The sequence below is a fragment of the Artibeus jamaicensis genome, unplaced genomic scaffold (assembly GCF_021234435.1).
Source record: "Artibeus jamaicensis isolate MK-2021 breed Jamaican fruit bat unplaced genomic scaffold, CSHL_Jam_final contig_685, whole genome shotgun sequence".
Taxonomy (NCBI): Eukaryota; Metazoa; Chordata; class Mammalia; order Chiroptera; family Phyllostomidae; genus Artibeus; species Artibeus jamaicensis.
The window spans coordinates 442,667-465,314 of NW_026521924.1; the positions used below are offsets into that span (position 1 = coordinate 442,667).

Sequence of the window (22,648 nt, forward strand, 5' to 3'; positions counted from 1 at the left end):
AGGAGCCATTGAAGTATTTTAAGCAGAGAAGTGGAGGAATGAGATTGTACTACTGTAGAGAGAATGGGTGGGAGCAGGGGAAACAGGAGGAGGGAGGACAATGACTAGACTGTTTTTAGGTAACAAATAACTGTGGCCTGGAGAAGAACTGTTAGTATAAATTCCATTCTGAAAACTGTAATTCTTGAAACCCAAGAAGAGCCAGTATTTTCAGTCAAGACCGAAGGCAAGAAAAGACTGATGACCCAGCTGAAAGCAGTCATGCTGGAGGAGCTCTTTTGTACTTGAGGCCTTCAACTGATTGAGGAGGCCCATCTCATTAGCAAGGGCAGTCTGCTGTACTCAGTCTATTGACTCAAATGTTAATCTCATCCAAAAATGCTCTTGTGGGAACACTAGAATGTTTGAGCAAGTATCTGGGCATTCTGTGGCCCAGTCAAGATGACACATAAATGAACCAGGACAGAAGCCATTTCTGTTTACTCCAGATATAGCAGGAGTGGTAATTTTTCCCTTTTTTTTGGGGGGGGGAGCTTTTGATATTCTAATATCAAACCAAATTATCATCCAAGCTCATGTGCAGTCCTAGCATTAAAACTGTAACATCTGTCTTCTCCCCAGCTCCCATATTCATTTACAGAGTGTTTGGGGCTTGACAAATATGTAATAGAGACTCTTCAACCCTTTCCTGTTTATGGAAATCAAATCGCATCAGATGAAGAAGGTGGGAGACTTCAGAGTTGTGCACGCTCTGTTTATGGAGTTGGTGTAAAAACAGTTTATTTGCTTGCTTACTTTTAAAGGCAAAATGAAATGGAGCTGGAACATCACAGTGTCAACAGCTGGAGGATTGTTCCTCCTCTCTACCTAGATACACCAAGGAACCACTATTTGCCTTCTTTTATGAAATGTCTCATTGCTTCTGAAACAGAAGTAGGTACCACAGCTGGCAGAGACAAAGGGGCATGCAGCACGGGCTCACTTCTCTGTTGCCCGTACCTGTTGCTGCCTACTCACCTTGTTCAGAAACAGATGTTCGCTTCAAGTCACTATTGACCTTATTGTTTACGCTGCTTCATTAAATTCCATTTTAATATTTTCTCATTCTGCCACCCCTTACATCTCACAGTCATGCTGCATCACCACGGGGGTGAGAACGAAAGGTCTTTTAAACTGAAGCACTTAATTAGTTCCCGGGCCCCTGGGGAAGTGTCAGATAGAAATACAGCTAAAAGTGGAAAAGAATAGCTCGACACGAGATGTGATGATTGATGGTAGAAAAAACATTAACCATGTTCCAGTGGAGCCTGTGATTAAAATGGTTTTGGAACTAGTGATCATTTTGAATCATGTATACATAGTGTCATGTCTGTGTTGTTAATTTCTACTAGAATTCCTGTTTATTCAGTTAGAGTTGCTCATTTCTGCTAAAAGCCTACTACTTTTCTTCTTTTCCCCAGTGTGCACATACTGTTCTGGGTGAAGATAAAGAGACGGCCCATCAGTAAGGTTCTCAGTCCCTTCCTGGAGCTGTCTGGCAGCCACGTAGTCGTTTGGAGCCTCCGTGTTGCACTGTAAAGATTAACAGTCTTGTAAAACACTCACTGACGGAGGAGATACACAGTGGCATATTAGTTAGAAAGGAAGACTAGGTATGCTATAATAATATTTAATTATATAGATTTAATTTCTATAGATAAAATTATAATTATAAATATAGTCATATAAGTTAAACAGATGTAGATTATATCTGTATAGGTCATAGATGTGGATTAAGATGTCAATCACAGATATAATTCAGTATTTTAAGTATAAATATATAGATACACAGAGTCATTGTATAATAGAATAAAATAAGAATTCACTCTTGTAAAAACATAAAAGGCAGGAGATCCTTGCAGGGACAGCAGCGTAGCTGACTCCCTGGGGACCTCGGCACTGGCAGCCGTTCTCACCTGCTCCCCATGGGGGTGCCACAGCTGGGCTGAGTGGTATTAGCTAAAAGTTGGGAGCTTATCAGTGGCTCTTTATCTTCTGAATGCCCTGGAATCATTTCAGTGATGGATTCTCTAAGACACAGTTGTATGAATCACATTCACCTGAGTTCTTATTGCCTATGGTTGCAATAAAACTTGTATTTTAAGTACTTTAAAACTGCTTATTTTTCCAAGGAAAATAATGAGTAAGCTTGTTGTGAATCACAAAGTTCTTATCAGAAAATTGGATGCTAAAGACATAGTAAGAACACTGTGGAGGACACAAAGCAGCTAGAGCCCAGAGCACGGACTAGCTCCAGCAGTATACTGGCTTCCCAGGGTGTATAGTAGGCACCACTAAGCAAAGGGCTCCCTCATTACAGCTAAAGCTGAGATTCCCCTATTAGGTTAATCTAATAAATACACCACCAGTCCCAGTCCTGTCCAGCGGTGTATTTATTTCACAGCTTTTTGGCCTGCAGCGATACTGGTCATGACCCTGATGGACAGTGGCAGTGTGTGCTGGCCGTGCCCCGTGGGGTCTCTCAGCTTTCTTCCCTCAGCCTTCCCCAAAGCCCAGGTAGCTCCCTCCAGCCTTCACTGGGTCAGGCAAGAGGTTGGAGGGAGGGTAGAAGTCTGTCATAAACATGCCTGCCTCCCGTCCTTTACTGGGATGACCTGGAAGCCCATTCTACATGTTTCTCACCATGTCCCCACCAGGACTGAGTTCCATCACCCACAGCAGTGACCCACTTCACCACATCTCCTTCACTGGTACTTCTCCTTCTCTTGCTTTGCTGCCCCTTTGCTTCTATGTCCAGAATCACCCTCACATCACCTTCCCCAGCCTCTGCTTTCAAAGGACCTCAGACAAAGTCAGTTGCCCTGAGGCAACTGCTCTTACAGGTTGGACATATACCCTTCTGACCATTTTGGGGGGAGGAAGAAAGGGGAAGGGAGAAAGAGGTACATGTGTGTGCATGCTTGTGTGCATGTGTGTACACCTAATGTTTTGTTCATGTGTGTATTTTTAAAACATTCTTTAAATATCAATTATGGATATGGTCTTATAGTCCCTATTAGTTCTTTTTGAAAAGCAGTCCCTGCCCTTTGTTTATACCCTCCAATTTTCCTTTCCCAGGCAGTGACTTTCAATACCTTTTGGTGTTTTTCTTCAAACTGAAATTGCATTTATGTATTGCTTCTTGATTTTTGTTTGAACGTGAGCTGCTCTCTCTTAACAACCCACTGTCAACAGGGTTCCCTCACATGCACCGACAGCCTCACCGCTCTCCTAAAACATGCGATGTGTCAGTTCTGCAGGTCTGTTTGCTTAGTTTATTACATACTTACTGATTGCTAATTCAACTTTAAATGCTTGGTCAGTTGTACAGATCGCTTTTGGAATATTCAAGGCATCAAGTATTTCATGAATTCAGCCTCATTGATGAACTCCTGGAAATTTCTTGCCTCCTCTAGTCCGTCTGACTCACATCTACTCTGATCTCCCTTCTCAGTCACCCTTGCTTTCTGTCGAATTGTTCCCCCTGCTTCCTGTGCCCTGTTTCTCTGTTTCTTCCTTATTTTGATGGAGCTCATCTCTAGCAGATTCCTGAGAAAGGATGTGTAAGAGATAAATTTCTAGAGACGTGTCTGAAAACATCTTTCTTCACCCACACACTGGCTGGAGAGAATATATTAGTTGGGAATTATTTTCTTTCAGAATTTCAAAGGGATTGCTCCATTGCCTTTCAACTCCAGTGCTGCTAAGCAGTTCAAAGCCATTTTGATTCTCAATCCTTTGTATGGATCTCAACCTTGCCCCCATTGCTCTGAGCTTTCCCAGTCTACTTTGGGAAGCAGTTCATCAGTTCAGCTTCATATACACGATCTCTCATGTCCTTCATTTTTGGGGAGAATTTCATGATGATTTCCTCTCTTAAAATTTTTTCTGTTGTTTTGTTCTGGAAATTTTTGTTGAACTTCCTGGTCTTGTCCTCTCATTTTTCTGTCTCCTCTATTTTCCATGTCTCTCCCCCCCCCCCCCCCGCCAACACCCTTCTTCCATCCCTTAATTACTCCTTCTCCGAGATTGTTTGAAAAGCCCCATACTGTGTGGTGTACCTCACTCTTTCTTCCATTGTGTTAACATTGCACTTGTTACTTTTGCATCTTCTAGTGCTGTTTTAAACCTGAAAGCCTAGCTGCATGCTTCCCGAAGTAATCAATTATATTTATTTCCACTGATGTTGGTACAGTCCCTCTTCACACACTTCCCTTGTTATAACAGCCCAAAAGACATGTTCAGATTTCTTCTTGCAAATTTGTATATTTTAAGAACCACAGTCTCTGTCCTGTCCCCACTAAGTTCTCTGTTCACTGTTTATATCAACATTTGGGAATCATTATTTCTCACTTAAATACTAATTAGGCTTTTCTTAGACAAAAGGTGCTGCTCATGATGGCCTTTTGCCAGTGAATCTTCATACTGCCCTTTATGGACTTTGAAAGCACATCTTCATTTCAGAATTCAGCTGGTTATTTTTGCCCTTGACAACCCTTTTTTATTCTATATGTGTCACGTATTTTACAACAGTGATGTACCTTGGCATATGTTTCAGCCCTATGAGGCAATATTGGTAGGAAATATATGAAAACGTCAGTTTGTTCCAATTCTCAACAACTTTTTGTATTTCTCGTGTGCCCATGTAAACCTCCCATCCATTTTTAGATAAACTTACTTTGATTCCCAGAATTCACTACAATATCATTACATTTACATATATTATATTCATTCCAGGCAACTAAAAAATTAAGACTCTCTAATCTGTTTTCTAGTTCAGATCACCCATATTATATTATATCATATCATATCATATCATATCATATCATATCATATCATATATCATATCATATATAGGTAGAGTTTGGAAACTGATAGTGGAATCACTAAAGCCTTTGCTAATCAAAGTTGAAATGGTAGTAAATTAAGCCATTGCCTTTTCTCAGTGGATTTTGTTTAGCCAACAGGACACAGAGCCCAGCGGGTCATAGGGCTTTCATTTCAGAGCTCTGCGGATAAGTGCCATGAGCAGCAAGAGGACTCTGTCTGCTCTTACTACCTCCGTAGTCTGGGGCATTTATGCTCTTGGTATATGTCACTAATGATTCACCCTTTCTTTTCCATTTATAGTGCTTATCTTTCACTTCACAAAATTGCATTTACTTGCAGTTTCTTTGAAAGACTCTGGGCATATCCAAGTAATAGCTCAGCCAATATAAACTGACATTTCTTGCTTTGAAAGGCAGTTTCCTTTTGGCAAAAACTGTGGATGTCAAATTAGCCCATTATTTCTTGATTTAATGCCTCGGATCATTTTCCGAGATCCCCTAGCTAGTAGGATTTCCCTTTGATCTTACAGATCTTCGTTCTGTCCACATTTTGCCAATATTTCTTTTTAGCTTTTTCTGCTCTACTTTTTACCAGCTTTCACTTGAACACATCCATGGGTGCTAAAAGTTCTGATGACTGAAAGACTGATACACAGTTTCAGGTTCATTTGGAGTTAACACAGCCAGACCCAAGTATCCTAGGAAGTATGTGTCTGGTCAGCTGCCCAGTTGACTACACTCTTCACTTTTTTACAGCAACCTCTCAGAATGTGAGTGGGGCAGGGCAGTTTTAAGAGTTTCTAATATTTGGCTTTGAAGCACAAATTAAGATTTGCTAGACACCTTCTTTCTAGGAATGTAATAAATTTGCCTTGTTTAGAAGAAAGGAGACATTATAAAACTGTGAAATTTTTCTACGAGGTAAGATCCTAAGGAAGGAAAACTCATGCTTCTCATTGTTCATCATGATTTATTGACATTGCCTAATAGCCACTCATTACATCAGTCATCTAATGGATAGTGTCTTTTGTGAGCAAAGTACTGAACAGGAAGTTTATGCTATCAGTGCATATATTTTTTTAACTTAGTTGCTTAATTCTGTGGATAATATCTGTTTGGTGAAGGAATTTTTTATTTTCTGGTATGAAATCTACACCTACCCCATCCTTTTTTTAGAATTAGAGATGTTATATTAGAGAAGTTTTAGTCTGGCTCTTCTACCTGCTTTCACCTTCCCTGATGTAGTCAGTCTTGGTCATTGTCCCCAGTGAAGGGGATCATTGGTGCAGATGATCCAAATCCCTACCTAATCCTCTGTGTGGGATGGGGTCACAGGCCCACCACTTGAGGCCACAGTTCTTATCAGCCTGGGGCATGACCATGGCTCCCCAGGATACAGGGCAGTGTGCGGACAGTGGGAATCACTCCCAAGGCAGGAGGATAATCTGCAAAGCAAATAGTCCTACAGGGATCATCAGGAGCCCCTGATCCAGACAACAAAGGAGGACACTGGGTCTTTTCTCCTAGAGTGTCAAGAGCTTACCCTCTTGCCCTTGAATTCGGAGGCAGAGTGCTATTCTGATGGCCCAGTGCTAAGCCAGTCGTATGCAAACAATCTTAGGTCAGACAGTAAAGGGAAGGATTATTCTGCTCAACCGCAGGAATGGCTGGTGATTTAAAGAATCGCTCAGGGTCCTTGCAGCTTTGCACAGAATCCAGTTCCCGATTCTACGAACAGGGAAATTTGGCAATCCAGTAATTAATATGCAACTACTTCTTCATTCTCAGGTTTTTCAGGACCTGGTTCTTTGAATTTGAGTTAAAGTACATTACAGCCAAGAGGTACCACACAGCAAGATTCTCATTCGAAAGTCTGTCAGTCAAATCAGTTACTGGTAGCAGGCATTCTATCTCAAAATGTCAGGAACCTTGATAAAGGTTTATGCAGGACAGGAAGGAATCATGAGCTTAGAAATAAAGAGAAAAAAATTTTTTTCTCCAGATGGAAAATCTCAGTATCCAAAATGTATCTTAAAATGAGCTTTGAAGGATAATGGATTTACCTGGTATAGATTAGATTTTTAATATGATTCATCATTTTGAAAAACAGGTTAATTTTTTTAAACAACTCTTTAGGGTGTGTCAATATCTAATATGAGGTGACTTTGGGATTCTTGCTGTCTTCTACTTTCCTTTGAAGGGGAGAACATTGACATTAAATACTTCCACATTTTAAACTCATGTGTTTTTAAACAACTAAAAGATGGAAAAAATGAACATATTTGCAGCTTAAACTCCCTGAGGAGAAAGCTATGTGGAACACATACTGTGAATTGGGATCTTCCCTAAGCACTTCGTAGGAGCTCATTTCATCTTCTGATCCTAAAAGTACAATATAATCAGATGAGGAAACTGCAGTGCAGAGTTCCAGGACTTATCTTGCCCCCTGTGCTGTAATGTCCCTTTCACCCAGCATAGTAGCTGTAGTGACTGAGTGCCTTGAGTGCCCTGAGTGCAGTTAGACTACACCAAGCTGGTGGTGCCAACGATGGGACATGCCTCCGGGACTCTCTTTCAACCTTCCCGTAGGGCTGAGGAAGTTGAGTTGCTATGCATCTGTGTTTAGCCTGTTACCCATCTCTTATGTGGGTCCAATAAACAAGTATCGAAGTACTGGGCTGAGCCCCGAGACCTGGGTTTCTCCTGAGTGTCCTCTCATATTTTGCTTCAAACAAGTGAAGTTTAGAGCAGAGCCTATCAGACTGTCTGGAGGCTATTAGTCTGCTCTGTCTTAGCTGAGGTGTGTTTTCCCTTCTGGCTCACAGGTGCAGCATAAACTAAATTTCTCTCTTCCATGAACCGAAATGATGGGACTGCTCTTGACTTATGTTGTGGATAACACTCAATCAGCCTTACAGTTGAAGCAGAGTGGGGCTTTCTCATGTGGCTTGTTTGTGGAGTTCCACCCTAAGCTTGCTTATCAGCCACACTGAGTCATGGTCATTGGAGCAACTTAGTAACCTGAGCTGGAACATCAACCTATGAAAACTGAATATCACGTGGACTTTAAATGCACATCTCTTATAAAATTTTTAAAGCTTCCTGGATTTTATTAGAATATTTGAACCAGTCTGAGTATATTAAATTTATGAGTCCAATTAATGTGGTACCATAATAATTCAATACAGTATGCTTATGTCATTAAACACATAAGGAAGATTCTCTGAATAGCTGTAATGAATAGTTCTGATTTTGTAATCATGGACTAACATTTCACCCTGATGAATTTTAACTGTGAACTTTCAGAATTTTCTATAACATCAAGACATAAATGCCATATTTTAATGAGTAGTTATTTCAAGTATTATTTTAAAACTTATGATATAGATAGAAAAGAAGTAACTGCTAAAACAGAATTATTAATTAGAAATACTAAAAAGTTTGGGAGAGATTAGCATGAAGTAGAATAGTACTGTGATTTCTGGCTAGTCATAAATTATAAGTAGAAACCAAAGAAAGCTTTTTGGGGGCCTGGTCTCAGCTGGGACACTGGCACCTACAAGGCAACTTCTTCACTGTCAGCATTACCTCCAGTGCATTGTCTTGGTTAAGACAAGTAACAGGCTCCACCCAGAAGGCTTGGTAGTCTTCTTCTGGTTCAGAAGAAGAGAGATCCCCAGGGCGCAGGGCAGGACTCCCAGTGTGAGAACTGGTAGAGGGCTGATCCAATGACCAGTGTGTTCCAGGAGTGCATACCCCACTCAGTGGTCCACACACGGTGCACCAGTCATGCTGGATTCCTGGTGGTGCCCCAAGCTCTGCTTCCCCACTGTGAGACTTGCATATGCTCTTCCCACTGGCTTGACCAAACCTCCTCTGGTATCTTCCTGCTTGAAGCTTTACTCACCCCTCTGGTCTTAAAAGTCACCCATTTCCAGGACTAAGCTGGATGCCTCTTTTTTTGTCCTCCAAATCACCTCATTCCTGTTTTCTTCTAACCATATTTTAATTACTGCTTTATCTCCCCATCTCTCCAAAAAGCCTGAGTTGCTCAGGACAGGAACTGGTCTGATTGAGAGCATGTAGAAAGCTTTCAATAAATATTTGTTGTGTGAAAAAAATGAAATCTTAAGAGAGAGAAGTCAACAAATAACAAACCTTTATCCAGTCCATAAAACATAAGTAGGATTTAGATGCTGGGAGCAAAGCACCAATAAGAACAATTTCGAACAAGAAGGAGATGGGTGTGGGCCAGCCCAGGCACCTTGTCAGGACACGCACTGTCTTATTCAACACCCAGTACCTGGCACACTGCTTCGTGTAGCACAAGTGTGCAGTAACTGTGTGCAAGATGAAAGAGGTGCTTGAATCAAACCATTCTAATTTTGTCAGAGTGTGGGGGATGTTTGGGGCATGTTGGGAAAGCTATCCAGCCTATCTGATTGGTAGAGAAAAAATTTAGGATTCCTAAACAAAGAGAGAGAGGAGTTCAGATTAGAATTTATGAGAGTTTAGAATGAGGAAAACTTGACCAAGTAAATAATACTGATTCTACTGGTTCAATTTGTGATACATGGCCAGTGATGACCACGCCTCTCTCAGGTCTAGAAATATCCTAGTGTGTCCCCACCTGAGCCTGATCTCTCTTCAGAGAGATTTTTCGAGTGCTTCACCGTAACTGAAACCTCTAAGTCTTATTAGATGGATGTTTGTCTTTAAGCCGAGATTGTGGCTACTGACTTCTGGAAACAAGAAATGCCATTGAACTGTCTTCCCTGTTAGCATGTCAGGGTGGAAATGTGGGTAAAGACCTGTTTGATTTTTAAAGACCATTACAATTTTAATAATTTCAGTAACTTTAAATTAAGGATTTATGTTGAAATTTAGAAAAATAATGAGGACCCACAACAATGAGATGGCTGGGAAAATCATTAAAGTGAAACAGCTAGTGAGGCATACTGCAGATAAAATAAGCAGTAGGCTGCAGTAACAGTCACGTGCAGAAACAGTCACGTGTGTTTCTCTAAAACAGAAATGTTTTAATAGCATAAAATGACCGTGATTTTAGTCCCCTGACAATTAAAATAGAAGCAAGGGGAGGTAAGGTCTTTCAAATGTTTCTAAGGCCTATTGTCATAACCACATCTTCTGTACACACATGCACATATGTGCACACATGTACACACACACAGGGTGCTTGACTGAAATTCAAGGTGAATTCTGAAAGCCTACCTGGGGATGGTGTGGACAGCACCGAAGACAGGTGCTACATTTACACTTACACATTACATTTCATGCTTAAAGGGTGGCGCTGTGAGAATTAGAATAGACCTTCCTGAGTTTCTCCTGAATGAGGAGCCAGTCATTTTGTCAGCCTCTTATAGACTGTTGACTTCGTCCACGTCCTGCCTCTTGAGATCTCAGTTTCTTTATCTGCAAAGTATACCCGTACCTGTTCTGCTCTTCAGTGTGTCTTAAGGGTCATATAAGCTCATGAACAAGGAAATGCTTTGTACAAAGTGCCTGCAGACCCAAAGCCAGATCTAAGGCCTACTACGCTCTCTTTCGTGTCCTGCTGTTCCCACCCAGAGCTCCACACATGCTGGCCTTGCTCCACTGTTCACACTGTTTGCTGGTCTTAGATACTATGTACTCCTCCTCCCTCCTTTCCAGATCCCAGACATGAAAGGAAATGACTGCATGATGGGAGGGGACACACCATTTAATGCCTTGCCAATCTCACAGGGTTTTGCCTGGGTGGACTATATGGTGCACGGTCAGTCCCTAAGACCCTACTAGAAAAGTTCCATAGGCGAAAAGAACAACCCAGCAGAGGCTGTCTAAAGGCCAGCTCTTACCAGGTTGTTCCAGTAACTTAAGTACTTTTCCTTTCAGCTAGAGCTGAAACAGAAATTTTGTTGTAGGTCACATTTGAATCATGTTAATATAATGACCTTCATCAAGGTGTCTAAAATGAAATAGCATATACCAGCAAATTATATTCCACTTTTCCCCCTAATGCAGTATATTGATTGAGGTACCAGGCTAAAACTCTAAAATAATTGACCAAAGTCTGTCTGAATTACCCTGGATTGCTGTGAGGAGTGTGTTTCATTTTTCAGAACTTATTAACACAGTCAGTAGACCATATTAGCCCATTTTGGTTCAAAAGATTAGACAAATACCGTATGATCTCACCTTTAACAGGAAGCTAAACAACAAAACAAACAAGCAAAATAAAAACAAAGACACTGAAATAGAGAATAAGAGGACAGCGACCAGAGGGGAGAGGGAAGGGAATTTAAGGGGAAAAAAGGGGAGGGATTTAGAGGAACAAGTATAAAGGACACAGGGACAAGAACTAAGTGGGGATGGAAATGGGAGGGAGGTGGGGAGCAAGGAGCGGGGTGGGCTGGGCTGGGTGAAATAGAAAACTGTACTTGAAAAATAACTAAATAAAAAAATTTAAAAAGTACTTTATAAATTACAGAATACTGAATAAATGCTGTTTGTTACTAACAAAAAAAAAGATTAGTAATGTTTAGTTGTATTTTAAAGTGCTGTTGGAATTTTAAAGAGTGGCCTATATGTGTAGCAGGGTTAGGGCAGGGTCCTTCCAGCTTTACACTGGACTGGGAGGTACCACTAGGATGTGCTGACCCATTGGAAGGTTATTCACAAGAGCCTCCTGGGATTGACCTCTTCCTAAGAGATGAGTGCCCTGAGCAGATGCCTAGGTCTGACAGCAGACTAGCCCCCCAAGGAGCTTGGGTGTGGTGTAGATGGAAGGTTTCCTCTGATTCCTGGCTGGTGCCTCCCAGGGTAGGAAAAGGGCTCATCAGCTCCTAGGCTTGGGAATGGGCAGACCAAAGACTCTCCTGAAGATCCCCCACTGTGGGAGGCCACTGAATTTCTTACACTTGAAAATGCTCTATGGCAGCGACTTCTCAATATGGAAGAGGCTTGCCCCAGAAGACCCTTGGTTCCAACAGGAATCCATGACCTCTGGCTGTGAGAGGCCCATCCCAGAAAATGAATGGGAAAAATTCACCAGTTCTTTGCACTACGTCAGCCAGATGACCAATCCCAAAGAAGGGAAAGGCATTTTTTTCAGAAGGGAATCTGAAAAATCTGAGTGCTGTTTGAGAAGAGAAATGGAGGCAGGACAGTCAAAAAAATGGCCAGTGCTCACCAAGGCACTGCGAGTAGGAAATCAGAGCATAAGCAGAGCTGCCTAGGACCCCGTGTGGAAGAGGGTAACCCCATGGAAGATGCCCGTGTTTGTATGGACATTAACTCTAGGACCCAGTGCCCTGGTCTGTTCTCCAGGAGAGCACCATCAGGCCCAGGAATGGCAGTGTCTCTGGCCCAAGCAGCTGCAATGCCCAGTGTAAACAGCTTTGCCCATTGAGAGAGAGCAGTGCTCAGGAGAGGGGTGCCCAGCTGCAGAAGAGGGGATGGCGGACCCTGTGGGCAGCAGCCTGCTGATTGAGACCCAGCCTCTGGGGTTAGGAGATCGGGGTGCCAGTCCTGGAACTCCTACTTCTGTGCTCTGTGACCTTTGGGACATTACTTAAGCAACTGGACCTCAATTTCTTCATCTAGAAGATAAAGATAAGCCTAGTCCCTACCTCATAAAGTTGTGGTAATTAAGTAAGATATGCCATTAAAAGTTCTCACTATGCCCAGAACATTGTAAGCCCTTATTAAATGGCCTCTTCATAAGAGTAATGAGATGAGAGCTAGTCAGCCTGGCATGTGCACAGGGGAGAGAGCTGTAAGGAAAGACTCCGAGGGGTGTTGGCAGGTAAGAGTTAAAGGGGAAAAAAGTACCACTTTGGAAAGAAGGGATCAGGAGCCTGGTGTGGGGTATCTCTGATAATCTATGTGTCCCTCGTCCTTTTGTTGTCTCTTGGTCTCTCCTTTAACAGCTCGTGGTCCCTACAAGATTTTGTCTGTATCGAGGGAATTTTTAAAGGCACATACGTGCCAGTTTAACACGTTGGAAAAGGTCCATGGGGCCCATCTCTCCTAGTTACTTCTATCTCCTGCTCACAGCACCTACACAGATTGACTTTAAAAAAATAAAATATAAAATATGCCTGCAGCCTATAGAAGAAAGGCATTTTTTTCACAGCAAGGTACACAGCATCGGTACTGAAATATGCCTTAAAGATTAGCCATCTAAATTTGATTTTCTGAAAGTATTGATAAGAAAACACCTTATACTTCAGTGTTGATCCAAGCAGCAAAAAATAAATAACCTAGATAAGTGTATAATATATTTTTTTATTCTTAAATCTTTTTGCCACCTTGATAAACAAAAAGTCACGGGCATTCGTCTCCACTGTTGTGCTGTTTCCTTCTCTCAGCTCTGTCTTCTGTTCTCCCCTCTACCCTCTCGTGCCCTCCCAGCCAGACCTCCCAGCTCTCTGCGGCCTGCTGTCCTCTTGGCCCCTTCCTTTTCCCTTCATCCCTCAGTGTGACAGACCCTCTCCCAGACCTCCGCCTTCTCTGCCACTCCGTTTGCAGGTTTGTTGAAGGTTTGCTTTAATCTGACTTTCACCCTCCACGTATCTGAGACAGAGTGGATATGTTGCACAACTTGAGGGGGTATCACCGCCTTTCTCAGTGGCCCAGCTCCAAAGTGCCTAACAAAGCAGAGACTCAGGTGGGGACACCCAGCAGCACGGTGGGCAAGGATCGCGGGCCTTCTGTGGTCCCCGACGGTTACCAATATTTAAATATGACCGCTGTTATTCTTTTATTAATTGAGCAAATGCCATGTGAAAAAAATTAGATACTGGATTTCACAAACCTTTTTCTTACTTTGTCCTTATAACCATGATAAGTCACTTAAACTCCCAGCGTTCTTCGATTTTTGCGACACTCTTCGATGAAGCGTGCCGCCCTGGGGATGCAGCGCCACGTCTGGACTTATCTTTCACGTACCAGGAAGGGCTGGGTGTCTCTAATTCAACAATGAAAGGAAGGCTTTGACAAGATTAACTTTCATTTTCTCCCTTCAGCTATAGATGCTGTGGAAAACATTGTGTGCGGGCAACAAAAATTACTCATGTAAATATGTGTATGTTTAAGTATATATTTTATGTATGATTACAGTGTATATTGAATATGTATAATAGAGTATTAGCACACTGGCTGATCTTGGACTGATCCCAAAACCCTAAGGGTTTTTTTGAGGAATAGTAATGAACTTGACTCACCAGACACCATTATATGGAAGTAGATTTTATTAGGAAGAGCTTAGGCAAAAGACCCAAGTCAGTCATAGCTGCATGCCCTGTGCTAATGTCAGCCAGTGGGATGGTCACACGTGGAATACCACACAGCAGTGAAATGAACAGAGTACAGCTCTGCCAGACACCGCGTGAATCTCACAAGCACTGTGGTAACTAGTGGAAGCCAGGACACAAAAGAGTGTATTTTGTGTGAGTGGCTCCATCAATATGAGTGAGTCCATTTATATGAAGTTCAAAAACTGGCAAAGCTAATGGATGGTTCGAGAGGTCAGAATAGCAGTTACCCTCGAGGTAGGGATGGTGAGGAGGGCCAGTGTGCCAGGGATGATGGGGGGTTACGAAAAAGAATGAGATGCTGTGTGTGAATTCAAGAAACTTCTGGAATTTTACTTCTGTCTTCTTTCCCCACCCCTGGGCCTAGTCCTTCAGTTTTGTGATTCATCAGAAGGAATATTCCCAGCCCATTTCAAGCACATGGCTCTGAACGCAGCCAACCAAGGTTACACACCTCACTTCACACATTTCAGAGTATGCTGAGGGCTCAGCAAAGAATACTTCCTACTCAGAGCATGTCTTTAAACAAGGAAACATTCTGTATAAAGAGAGGCAAGGCTGCTGAATTCAGCAAAGCAAAGAAAAAACTATCTGTAATGTTTACAATTAACTGAGGCAGATCCTTCTATCTGGAACTTTTGTTGAGTCATGCTAATGAGTTTATTTAAGGAAAAAGGCATTACCTGCAGCTAGTTTACTGTTCTCTTTTTCTGGTGGTGCGCCGGCAGGGAACGTGTCTCCAGTACCTTCTCTTTTTCTTTTTTTTTTATTTTTAACTTTCACTTCTTTTTTCATTATGCCCTCAGGCTCTATTGGCCCTTTAAGGGACCTCTGCTTTGTGAACTAATTATGACAAATGTTGACATAACACCTGTTCCCAGATTTAAATACCTCCTATTCTGTCCCAGTTTATCTTGAAGGCAAGTTTACCGGAGAGTTAGTCTGCAGCCACTGTAGCCCACGGGAATCCTGAAGCAGGAGCTGAGAACCAGCCTAGTGGGAGCCACTCTGATGACACCTGCACGGCCGCCCAGCTCTGGCAGCACTGGGGACCAGCTCCTCCCCTGCCTCCTCAATCATTTCACTCTTGCCATTCCAAAAAAAAACACAGTTCATTGTGCACCTCGCAAGCTTTGGCTGGTCAGGTGTTGTCTATGTTATTTACTAGAAACCATGTTGGATGGAATTCGGGTCCCTGTGAAATGGATACTTTCAGCCTCCCTTCCCCCCAGAAAAGCTGAGTCAGGTTCCCTTTTGCCTCTCTGATGCAAAAAAGTACTGGAGTAAGATCTTATTTTTTAGCAGTTTTGATACCTTCCTACCTCAACCTGATGGCCATTTCAAAAACCTCTCCTGAGAGATGCCGTGAGACCAGTAAGTTAGGAACACTGAGCAGGGAAAACAGAGTCTGAGTTATAAACACACACCCTCCCTTGACCCCTAGCCTTGCTCCCCTTACCTCGCTTCCACGGTGTTTCCCAGGTGTGCTCACACGCCAGGACGCATGTGCTCGCATGTTTGGAGAATGTGCAGTTCTGTGCATCAGTTACACGTCCTAAAAATCAGGGACTAGAGACTTTTAGAAACTGGTAGTTACTATAGAAATGTTAATGATTTATTAATAATCCTTAGTAACAATTATTAGTAATTGTTTTTAAAAAGGTAGCTAACAGATTTTCCTTGAGCAAAGTGTCTTCCTTCAAAAGTAAATTTTAGGTTGGCAATTCATAGAGGTAGCTGAATTCAACTTCCTCTGGTCAAGGTTTCTCAGCTGGGGCACTGTTGACATTCGGAGCCAAATGATTCTGTCCTTAGGTTGTAGGATGTCAGCTGCACCCCTGGCTGCCACCCCTACCTACAGCAACAATCAAAAATGCCTGCGACAATGCTGTTTATCTCCTATGGGGCAATCATTGCTATAGGCCTACGCCATGTTGCTTAGACAAGTTCTTTTTGTTAATCAAAGTCTGTAATTATTGTGTTTCATTTCTAAGTTTGTGACAGGACTGTTTATATTTTTTAAAGAAGCTGACACAGTAGTAAAGTTTTAGTCCTCAGCACACCCTCTCCTCCATTCTCTCCCTTCACCACCATCCATCTCGTTTTCTGTTATGGCTCAGCTGTGCTTGACCTGAAATACAGTAACTGTTTTTGTGTCCTCTTTTCCTTTACTACATCCTGCCAGTACCCACATCTGATCTCATCCCCAGTACTTTGGACCCTAGTCCCAGACACAGACTCTGCTCTTCAGTACCAGGGAAGGCAGATGGTGCTGTGACAGACATGTGCGAGGGGGGGGGGGGCAGTGAGAAAGGGCTCAGAGCGGTTACTCTGAATTTCTTTTCATCAGTGATCATAAGATTTTCAAAATGATCTGTAAATATTAGTACTTGAAATTGACTCTTTTGTCCCCAGTATTTCTTTTCCTTTATGTATAAGGATCCAAAACAGAGAGTGACTGTCTCATTTAAAAATATCAGTCAGCAGCATGTCTAGCATTGGACGGATGGTTGGCCTTTCCTCCCTCACCTTTTTATTCATCTTTCTACTTAATTTAGTAAGTTGGGGAAAATGGCTTTTTAAAAATATAGCCTATTGAATAGTGACAATGTTGCTGAAAGCAGAGCCTTGTACGAGCACCTCTGGGCACTGTCTGCAGATAAGCCTGAGGCTGTGTTGCTGTGAGTCAGAGTGCTGAGCCAAAGACGTGTCACCTGCACCTGCAGAATGGATATCAGGGCCCTAGGTCCTTGGTACGTCACATGGCAGCAAAGGCAGTGGAGATTTCACAAACTCCATTTCCAATGATGGTGATAGCTGGATGGGAAGCCGTGTCTGGACGTTTCTGCTCTCCTCCTCAACTCTTCCCAACAATGTCCTGACCATGTTTTTAACTTTGTCTCTTCCTCAGAAATACCTCAGGGACTTTTTCAACGTGATGCTGCAATCTGCGACGTCTCCCCTGCACATCAACAAAGTGGGGCTGACTCTTTCCAAACACACCATTTGCGAGTTCTCACCATTCTTCAAGAAAGGAGTCTTTGACTACAGCAGCTATGGGACCGGGTAGAGCTGGGGAGACCAGAACCACCAGTGCAGTGCCTTCTCTGGAAGCGAGCCCTCTGGTGCAGGGCAGCCTCCCCGGCGGGGCGGGCCTGCTTCCTGCTGCCGCAGGCGCAGGCAGACGTGCGGCACCTGCCCACCCTCACCAGTCCCTACCTAGTGCCTGAGTCTCAAGCTGGGATCCTTTGCTTGCTGATAGTGACTCGGATCGGTAACAGTTACTGTCCCATTGCGGCTGAATTGTGGCCTTTTCTGCGTAGTGCTTCCTTCTCATTGCACAGTGGAGCCCACCCCCTGTGGCCAGGTGGAGGTGGCTTGATTATCTTGGGTTCCTGAAAAAGCCAACATGGGACCTTCCAAAGTGGGTGGCTCACCAGACCTCCTTTAAATGACTTTCATCTGGTTTCCTCTTTCACCAAAATATACTCTTATTTTTTATATTCCTTCCATGTTGCTGACTATATCCCAAGAAGAACATTTAAAATTATTCTGCTCTATTTTTTCTTTTTCCCCTTGTTCGAATCAGAATTTTTGTATATACCTAAACACTGATGTTTACACAGAATTTCATATTCTGCAAAAGGGATTTTCAGTCTAATCATGACTGGAGCCTTCCATGCCTGACAAATTGGATGTAGGTGACATCACTTAAAACTTCTGTAAATCCATACAAATAGGATATTTGTTTAATCTTGAATATTCAAGGAAATTTTCCCAAATATCAATGTGTACTGTGCATTCTCAAGCTTTCTCCACTAAGCACAAAATGAGCATACAGCTGAAGGCATATTTTTAAACATAATTTTGTTCACATTATTGTCATCGAATCTCCTGGATCTTTAGCTGAAAACCTGGAATACACAGTAGCTTATCGATGATTCCTTAAATCACTCAGGACTTGATGTAGCTTTGCACATCTATGTATAGTGAAATTGCTTTGCTTTACTAAAGAGAAGAATGTGAGTAGAAAAAATATATATGTGGTATATATTGAAATGTATATAATTCTGCCTTTAGGTTTATATATGTATACACTCTGTACAATAGTTTTATCAAGTATATGATTATTCACACCAATTTATTAAAGGTATTTGCTTTTCAAAATTTAAATTGAGCTGTCAATATTAAATGAAGTTATGGAATCCACCATGTAGCTCAGTTTATTGTAAGTGTGCAACATGATTATTTCTACACATCTGTTCAAAAACTTATCTAATGTGCTTGGGAAAACACAAACTATGTAACTCAGCATTCGCATTGCAAAAGATGCAGTTTAATAATAGAGGTCACAAAGGATGGGTAACAAATATTTACATTCAGTCTTCTCGAATATGCCTGCAAAACACACCTCTCCAGCCTGGAAAACATATTTCAAGGTGCAATTATCCCAATAAGGAGAAAACTATTATTAAACTAATTAGGTATCAGAGTTTAGCATGGAAAAATATGAGGAATTTTTTTTAAATGGCTACAGAAAAACTAGCTTTGGTCTGCAGTTGTGATTACAAGCATAGATTTTGGGGCAATTACTATGGGAGAATTCAGACCTAGAGATTAAAAGACAAAAGCTAGGAGATAATAATTAACCATAGGGTCACTTATTTTAAAGGAGCCCAAGTGCTAAATATTGTCTCTCATTTGCTGAGTGAACTGAATGGTTTATGGTTTTCTCAGTAATCTACTTCCTGCCCTTTGGATCTGTATTGGAGGCCAGGCTTATGGCAGGCATTTCATTAAAATTACACAGGGTACAGCAATAACTTGGCAAGAATAAATAGACATATGTTTGTGAAAAGGGCAGGAACCAGAAGATCCTTTGATTCCAGCACTCATCTTAAGTAATTAGTGTTGAGTTTAGAGTTCAAGTACAAGCTGTCTCTGGGTAAAGCCAGTTACAGGCGAGTCATTTCACTTCTCTGAGCCTCAGTCTCTCCATCTGAAAATGAAACTGTTGCATCAGATGACCTCTGGGTTCCACGCTCGCCCATGGTTGCAAGCAGAGGAAGTTAAGTACTTCAGTTGGGCCTGTACTTCAGTTTCAGGGACTGTAGCTGGTGTGTGGATGTGAAATACAAACCTCCAATCAAAGGCAGTTTACTTAATCTGAATAAAGCAGGAGGAAATCTCAAAAAGCCAATGAAAAGTTTCATCTAAGCAAATAATGGAATCCTTTTCTGGAAGGCAGGTGAGACACGTGACAGAGTCGGGATACAAAAGTGAAGTTTCGGTAATTTGGACTCACTCAAAAGGGTAAAAGAAAATAAGTAGATGTATATTTTATTACTTTCAAGTGCGTCAAATAAAAAAGTTAAGCCAGCCAGTTTAGGAAGTTCAGATTGAGGTACCATCAATTTATCAACACATTTATAGTGAGTTGGACAATTCTAAGCAAGTTAACAGAATTCTTTAAGTAGTTTTTACACGTCCTGCTAGGGAGGTCTTGCTTACACAATAAAATATGTGCACTGAATTTGTTTAGAATCACAGTGGTATAGTAATCTTTGGCCTGGCTTCCACCCAGTCCTTGCTGGTTCTGAATTACATTAAAATTAATTTCTGTGATTAATTTGGGCATGTGAGTAGGGAATAACCAAGTCATATGGGCTCCCTAATGATGGACGTCAAAAAGATTCTCTGGCCCATAATATACAAGGGGAGGGATTTGGAGGAACAAATAGGAAGGACACAGGGACAAGAACTAAGGGGGGTGGAAATGGGAGGGATGTGGAGAGCACGGGGCGGGCGGGGGGGCTGGGATGGGAGAAATAGACAAAAAACTGTACTTGAGAAATAACTAAATAAAATTTTTAAAAAAGATTCATGAACAAGGCACCCAAGCACCAGGCCACTTTGATGTATGTTCGTATGAAGAAAGAGCTAGTTCTGCTCACCTTAGCCCTGACCTGCTTACTGAGAGCTCCGGACAGCTTGTGCTTTAGCATCTGGGATGCAGCAGCTGTCAGAGCCTAGAACATCTGTGCTCTCAGAAGTGCAGCTGCTGTGGAGCTGCAGTCCCCAGCCTCAGAGCTGGGGCACCTTAGTATTCTGGGTCCAACTGTTAAAGGCATGATTTTTCCTCCTGGAGGGCACATCTCCCTTAGCACACAGTCCCACATGTGCCCCACTGTCCCCTCTAGCTGCTCTTGGAGAGGGACAGCAGCATTGCATAACGTGTCTTGTGGTTACTTGTTGTGAGCCTACCACAAAGGCAAGCCTTGCCTCTCAGAGAACCCAGGTAACAATTCCAGCCTAGCGTAAGAGAGAATATTCAGTAGCATCCTGCTTTCTAAACAGTCATGTTGGCAAGAGGTTTTTAAGTACACTCTTTCACAAATATTTAAATGATTCCTTGAGATGTCATTAGTCCAGAGAGGAGCATTCCTGCCACATGAGACCCTTGTCCTCCCACAGTCCTGCACATACCTGCGCGAGTCATTCAGATTTGATTTGTTACTGGAAACTTTTTTTTTCATTTGAAATAAGAAGAGTAAGGAAATTTGGGTAAATAACTCCACAGCCAAATCAACTTCTTCAGTTTAAATGATCATGACAGGTGATTTATGTTTGGGGGAAACTAATTAAAGACCATTCATCAGAGGAGACTCATTCTTGACAAATTGATCTGGCATGTGCCTCCTTTTAAAGCCGGGGTTCTTTACACAGGCAGGAAGAGGACTTCGCTATTTTGTTTTCCTCTGTTAAGAGTGTTTTTTCTGATGATAATACATTAAATTGAAAATGATTTTGTGATGCTCAACTTTTGAATTTCACCCATACAAAGTTACTTCCAAGTTGAAACCAATCCACACATTTCTTATAAAATTCTAAAGCATTATCATATTGCAAAAGAATCAATGGTACCTGGGAATTAGTGGGGCAATGTCGGTGTTGGCCAGGCTGTTACCTTCAGATGTCTTTTTCTTAAATTTGGGAACCCAGGAGAACCGTGTCATATTTTTAAATGACGAGGACAGGAGAGAAAGGCAGTTGATTGAAGGGGTACAAGGGTGTGAGTTCGCCCTTGTTCCCTGCAAATAGCATTTGCATGCACTTCTATGGAGGAATTACAAACACTGAGCTCTGTCTCCTAAGGTTACCCCACACCTTTCTATTACGTTCTCTCTTCTGTGAATCTCTTGCAAAATGACTGAATACAAAATGAGAAATATACTCATATACCCTTTTATTTGAAAGTGTAATAGTCAGACATTTTTTTCCTAAGGGTTACCCCTCCAAAAACTCTCTTCTGTGGGAGTTTGAGGTTCATCAATTTGGTTTTGCTTCTTCTCCATTCAGAAGACAGAATCGTCCCCATTCATAGAGGAACAAATACATATGTTTGCAAAAGCCATCTCTCTTTAAAATTTGAAGACGAGGAAGTGCACTAGGTACAAAATGGGAAGTGCATGGAGGAAAAGGCATCAGCAGAACATACGAAGCCATGTGGTTAGCGTGACAGCACTGTTTGGTACCACTAAGGCAGGTCACCAGAAAGAGAGAAATGTTTCTGCAGAATTTAAAAGTAGAGGGGCAAAAACCATGAAAATGTAAACATCTTCATTACCTGAAAGCAGTTTTTTCCCTCAAAATGTCACAAAACCTTATGCATAGTTAATGTTTGCAGAAGTTTCTGTGTCTTTTCAGTAGCATTTAAAGTTGTGCCCAAGAGCTTCTCACTAAGAACAGTCTGTGGTCTGCTCTTCCTGAGACCCCTGCTCCCTCTCAGGCAGGGAGGGGGGAGGGAGAGGGGAGGGAGGGGGGAGGGAGGGAGGGGAGGAAGAAGCCAGCAGCTGCTTCTACACAGCTGCCAGGGAATCATCTGAGACAAGAATCACAGTGAACATTAATACCAGTTTGACATGATTACCAGCTTTTTTAATATTTGTACTTCAGTTGACTCTAAACTCTGTTAGCTTTTCTCCGGAAAACATAGTAGAAGCCATGGAAAAGAAGAAGGTGGCTTACAGTCTTAAATGACCCTTTTTGTATAATGTTTTAAGTTACAATTGCAATGAATATAAATGCTGGCTCACAGAGGACACAAGCCTTTGGTGGTAAAGGATTATTGAAATACTAACTATTTATCCTCCTCTATAAGCAGATGGGGAAGGTCACATTCACATTTATGAAGGATTTTCCATGCCTTCCGATACAAGGGCAGCAGCCTGGGAGCACCCACATGTAGGTTTTTTGGTAAAGAACTCATGGCCAAAGCGTGCAGTGCTCCTCAGGGTCTGGAGCACAGTGTTCTCGGGTGACTCCTCATCTGAAGGGCTCGCAGTCCACCAGGCTCACTCTTCCGGACATGTTGCCCGTGTGTGCGAGTCTGATCAGAATATTGGTGCCCGGTAGCCCCACCCCCACTGTGCACCCCACCAGCACAGGGCCTCCCCACCTCAT

The 22,648-nt window shown here is 42.2% G+C and overlaps 1 protein-coding gene across 2 annotated transcripts in view; it reads left to right on the forward strand.

Moving 5' to 3' along the window:
- KIF16B (kinesin family member 16B) overlaps window positions 1-18,377 on the forward strand; it is a 317,135-nt gene extending 298,758 nt beyond the window's left edge. For both annotated transcript variants that reach the window (XM_053671041.1, XM_053671042.1), the window contains one exon: window positions 17,097-18,377. In XM_053671041.1, coding sequence (XP_053527016.1) covers window positions 17,097-17,255 — 159 coding nt within the window. In that variant the 3' untranslated portion in view covers window positions 17,256-18,377. The remainder of the gene's footprint in view (window positions 1-17,096) is intronic.
- Window positions 18,378-22,648: the final 4,271 nt, after the last annotated feature.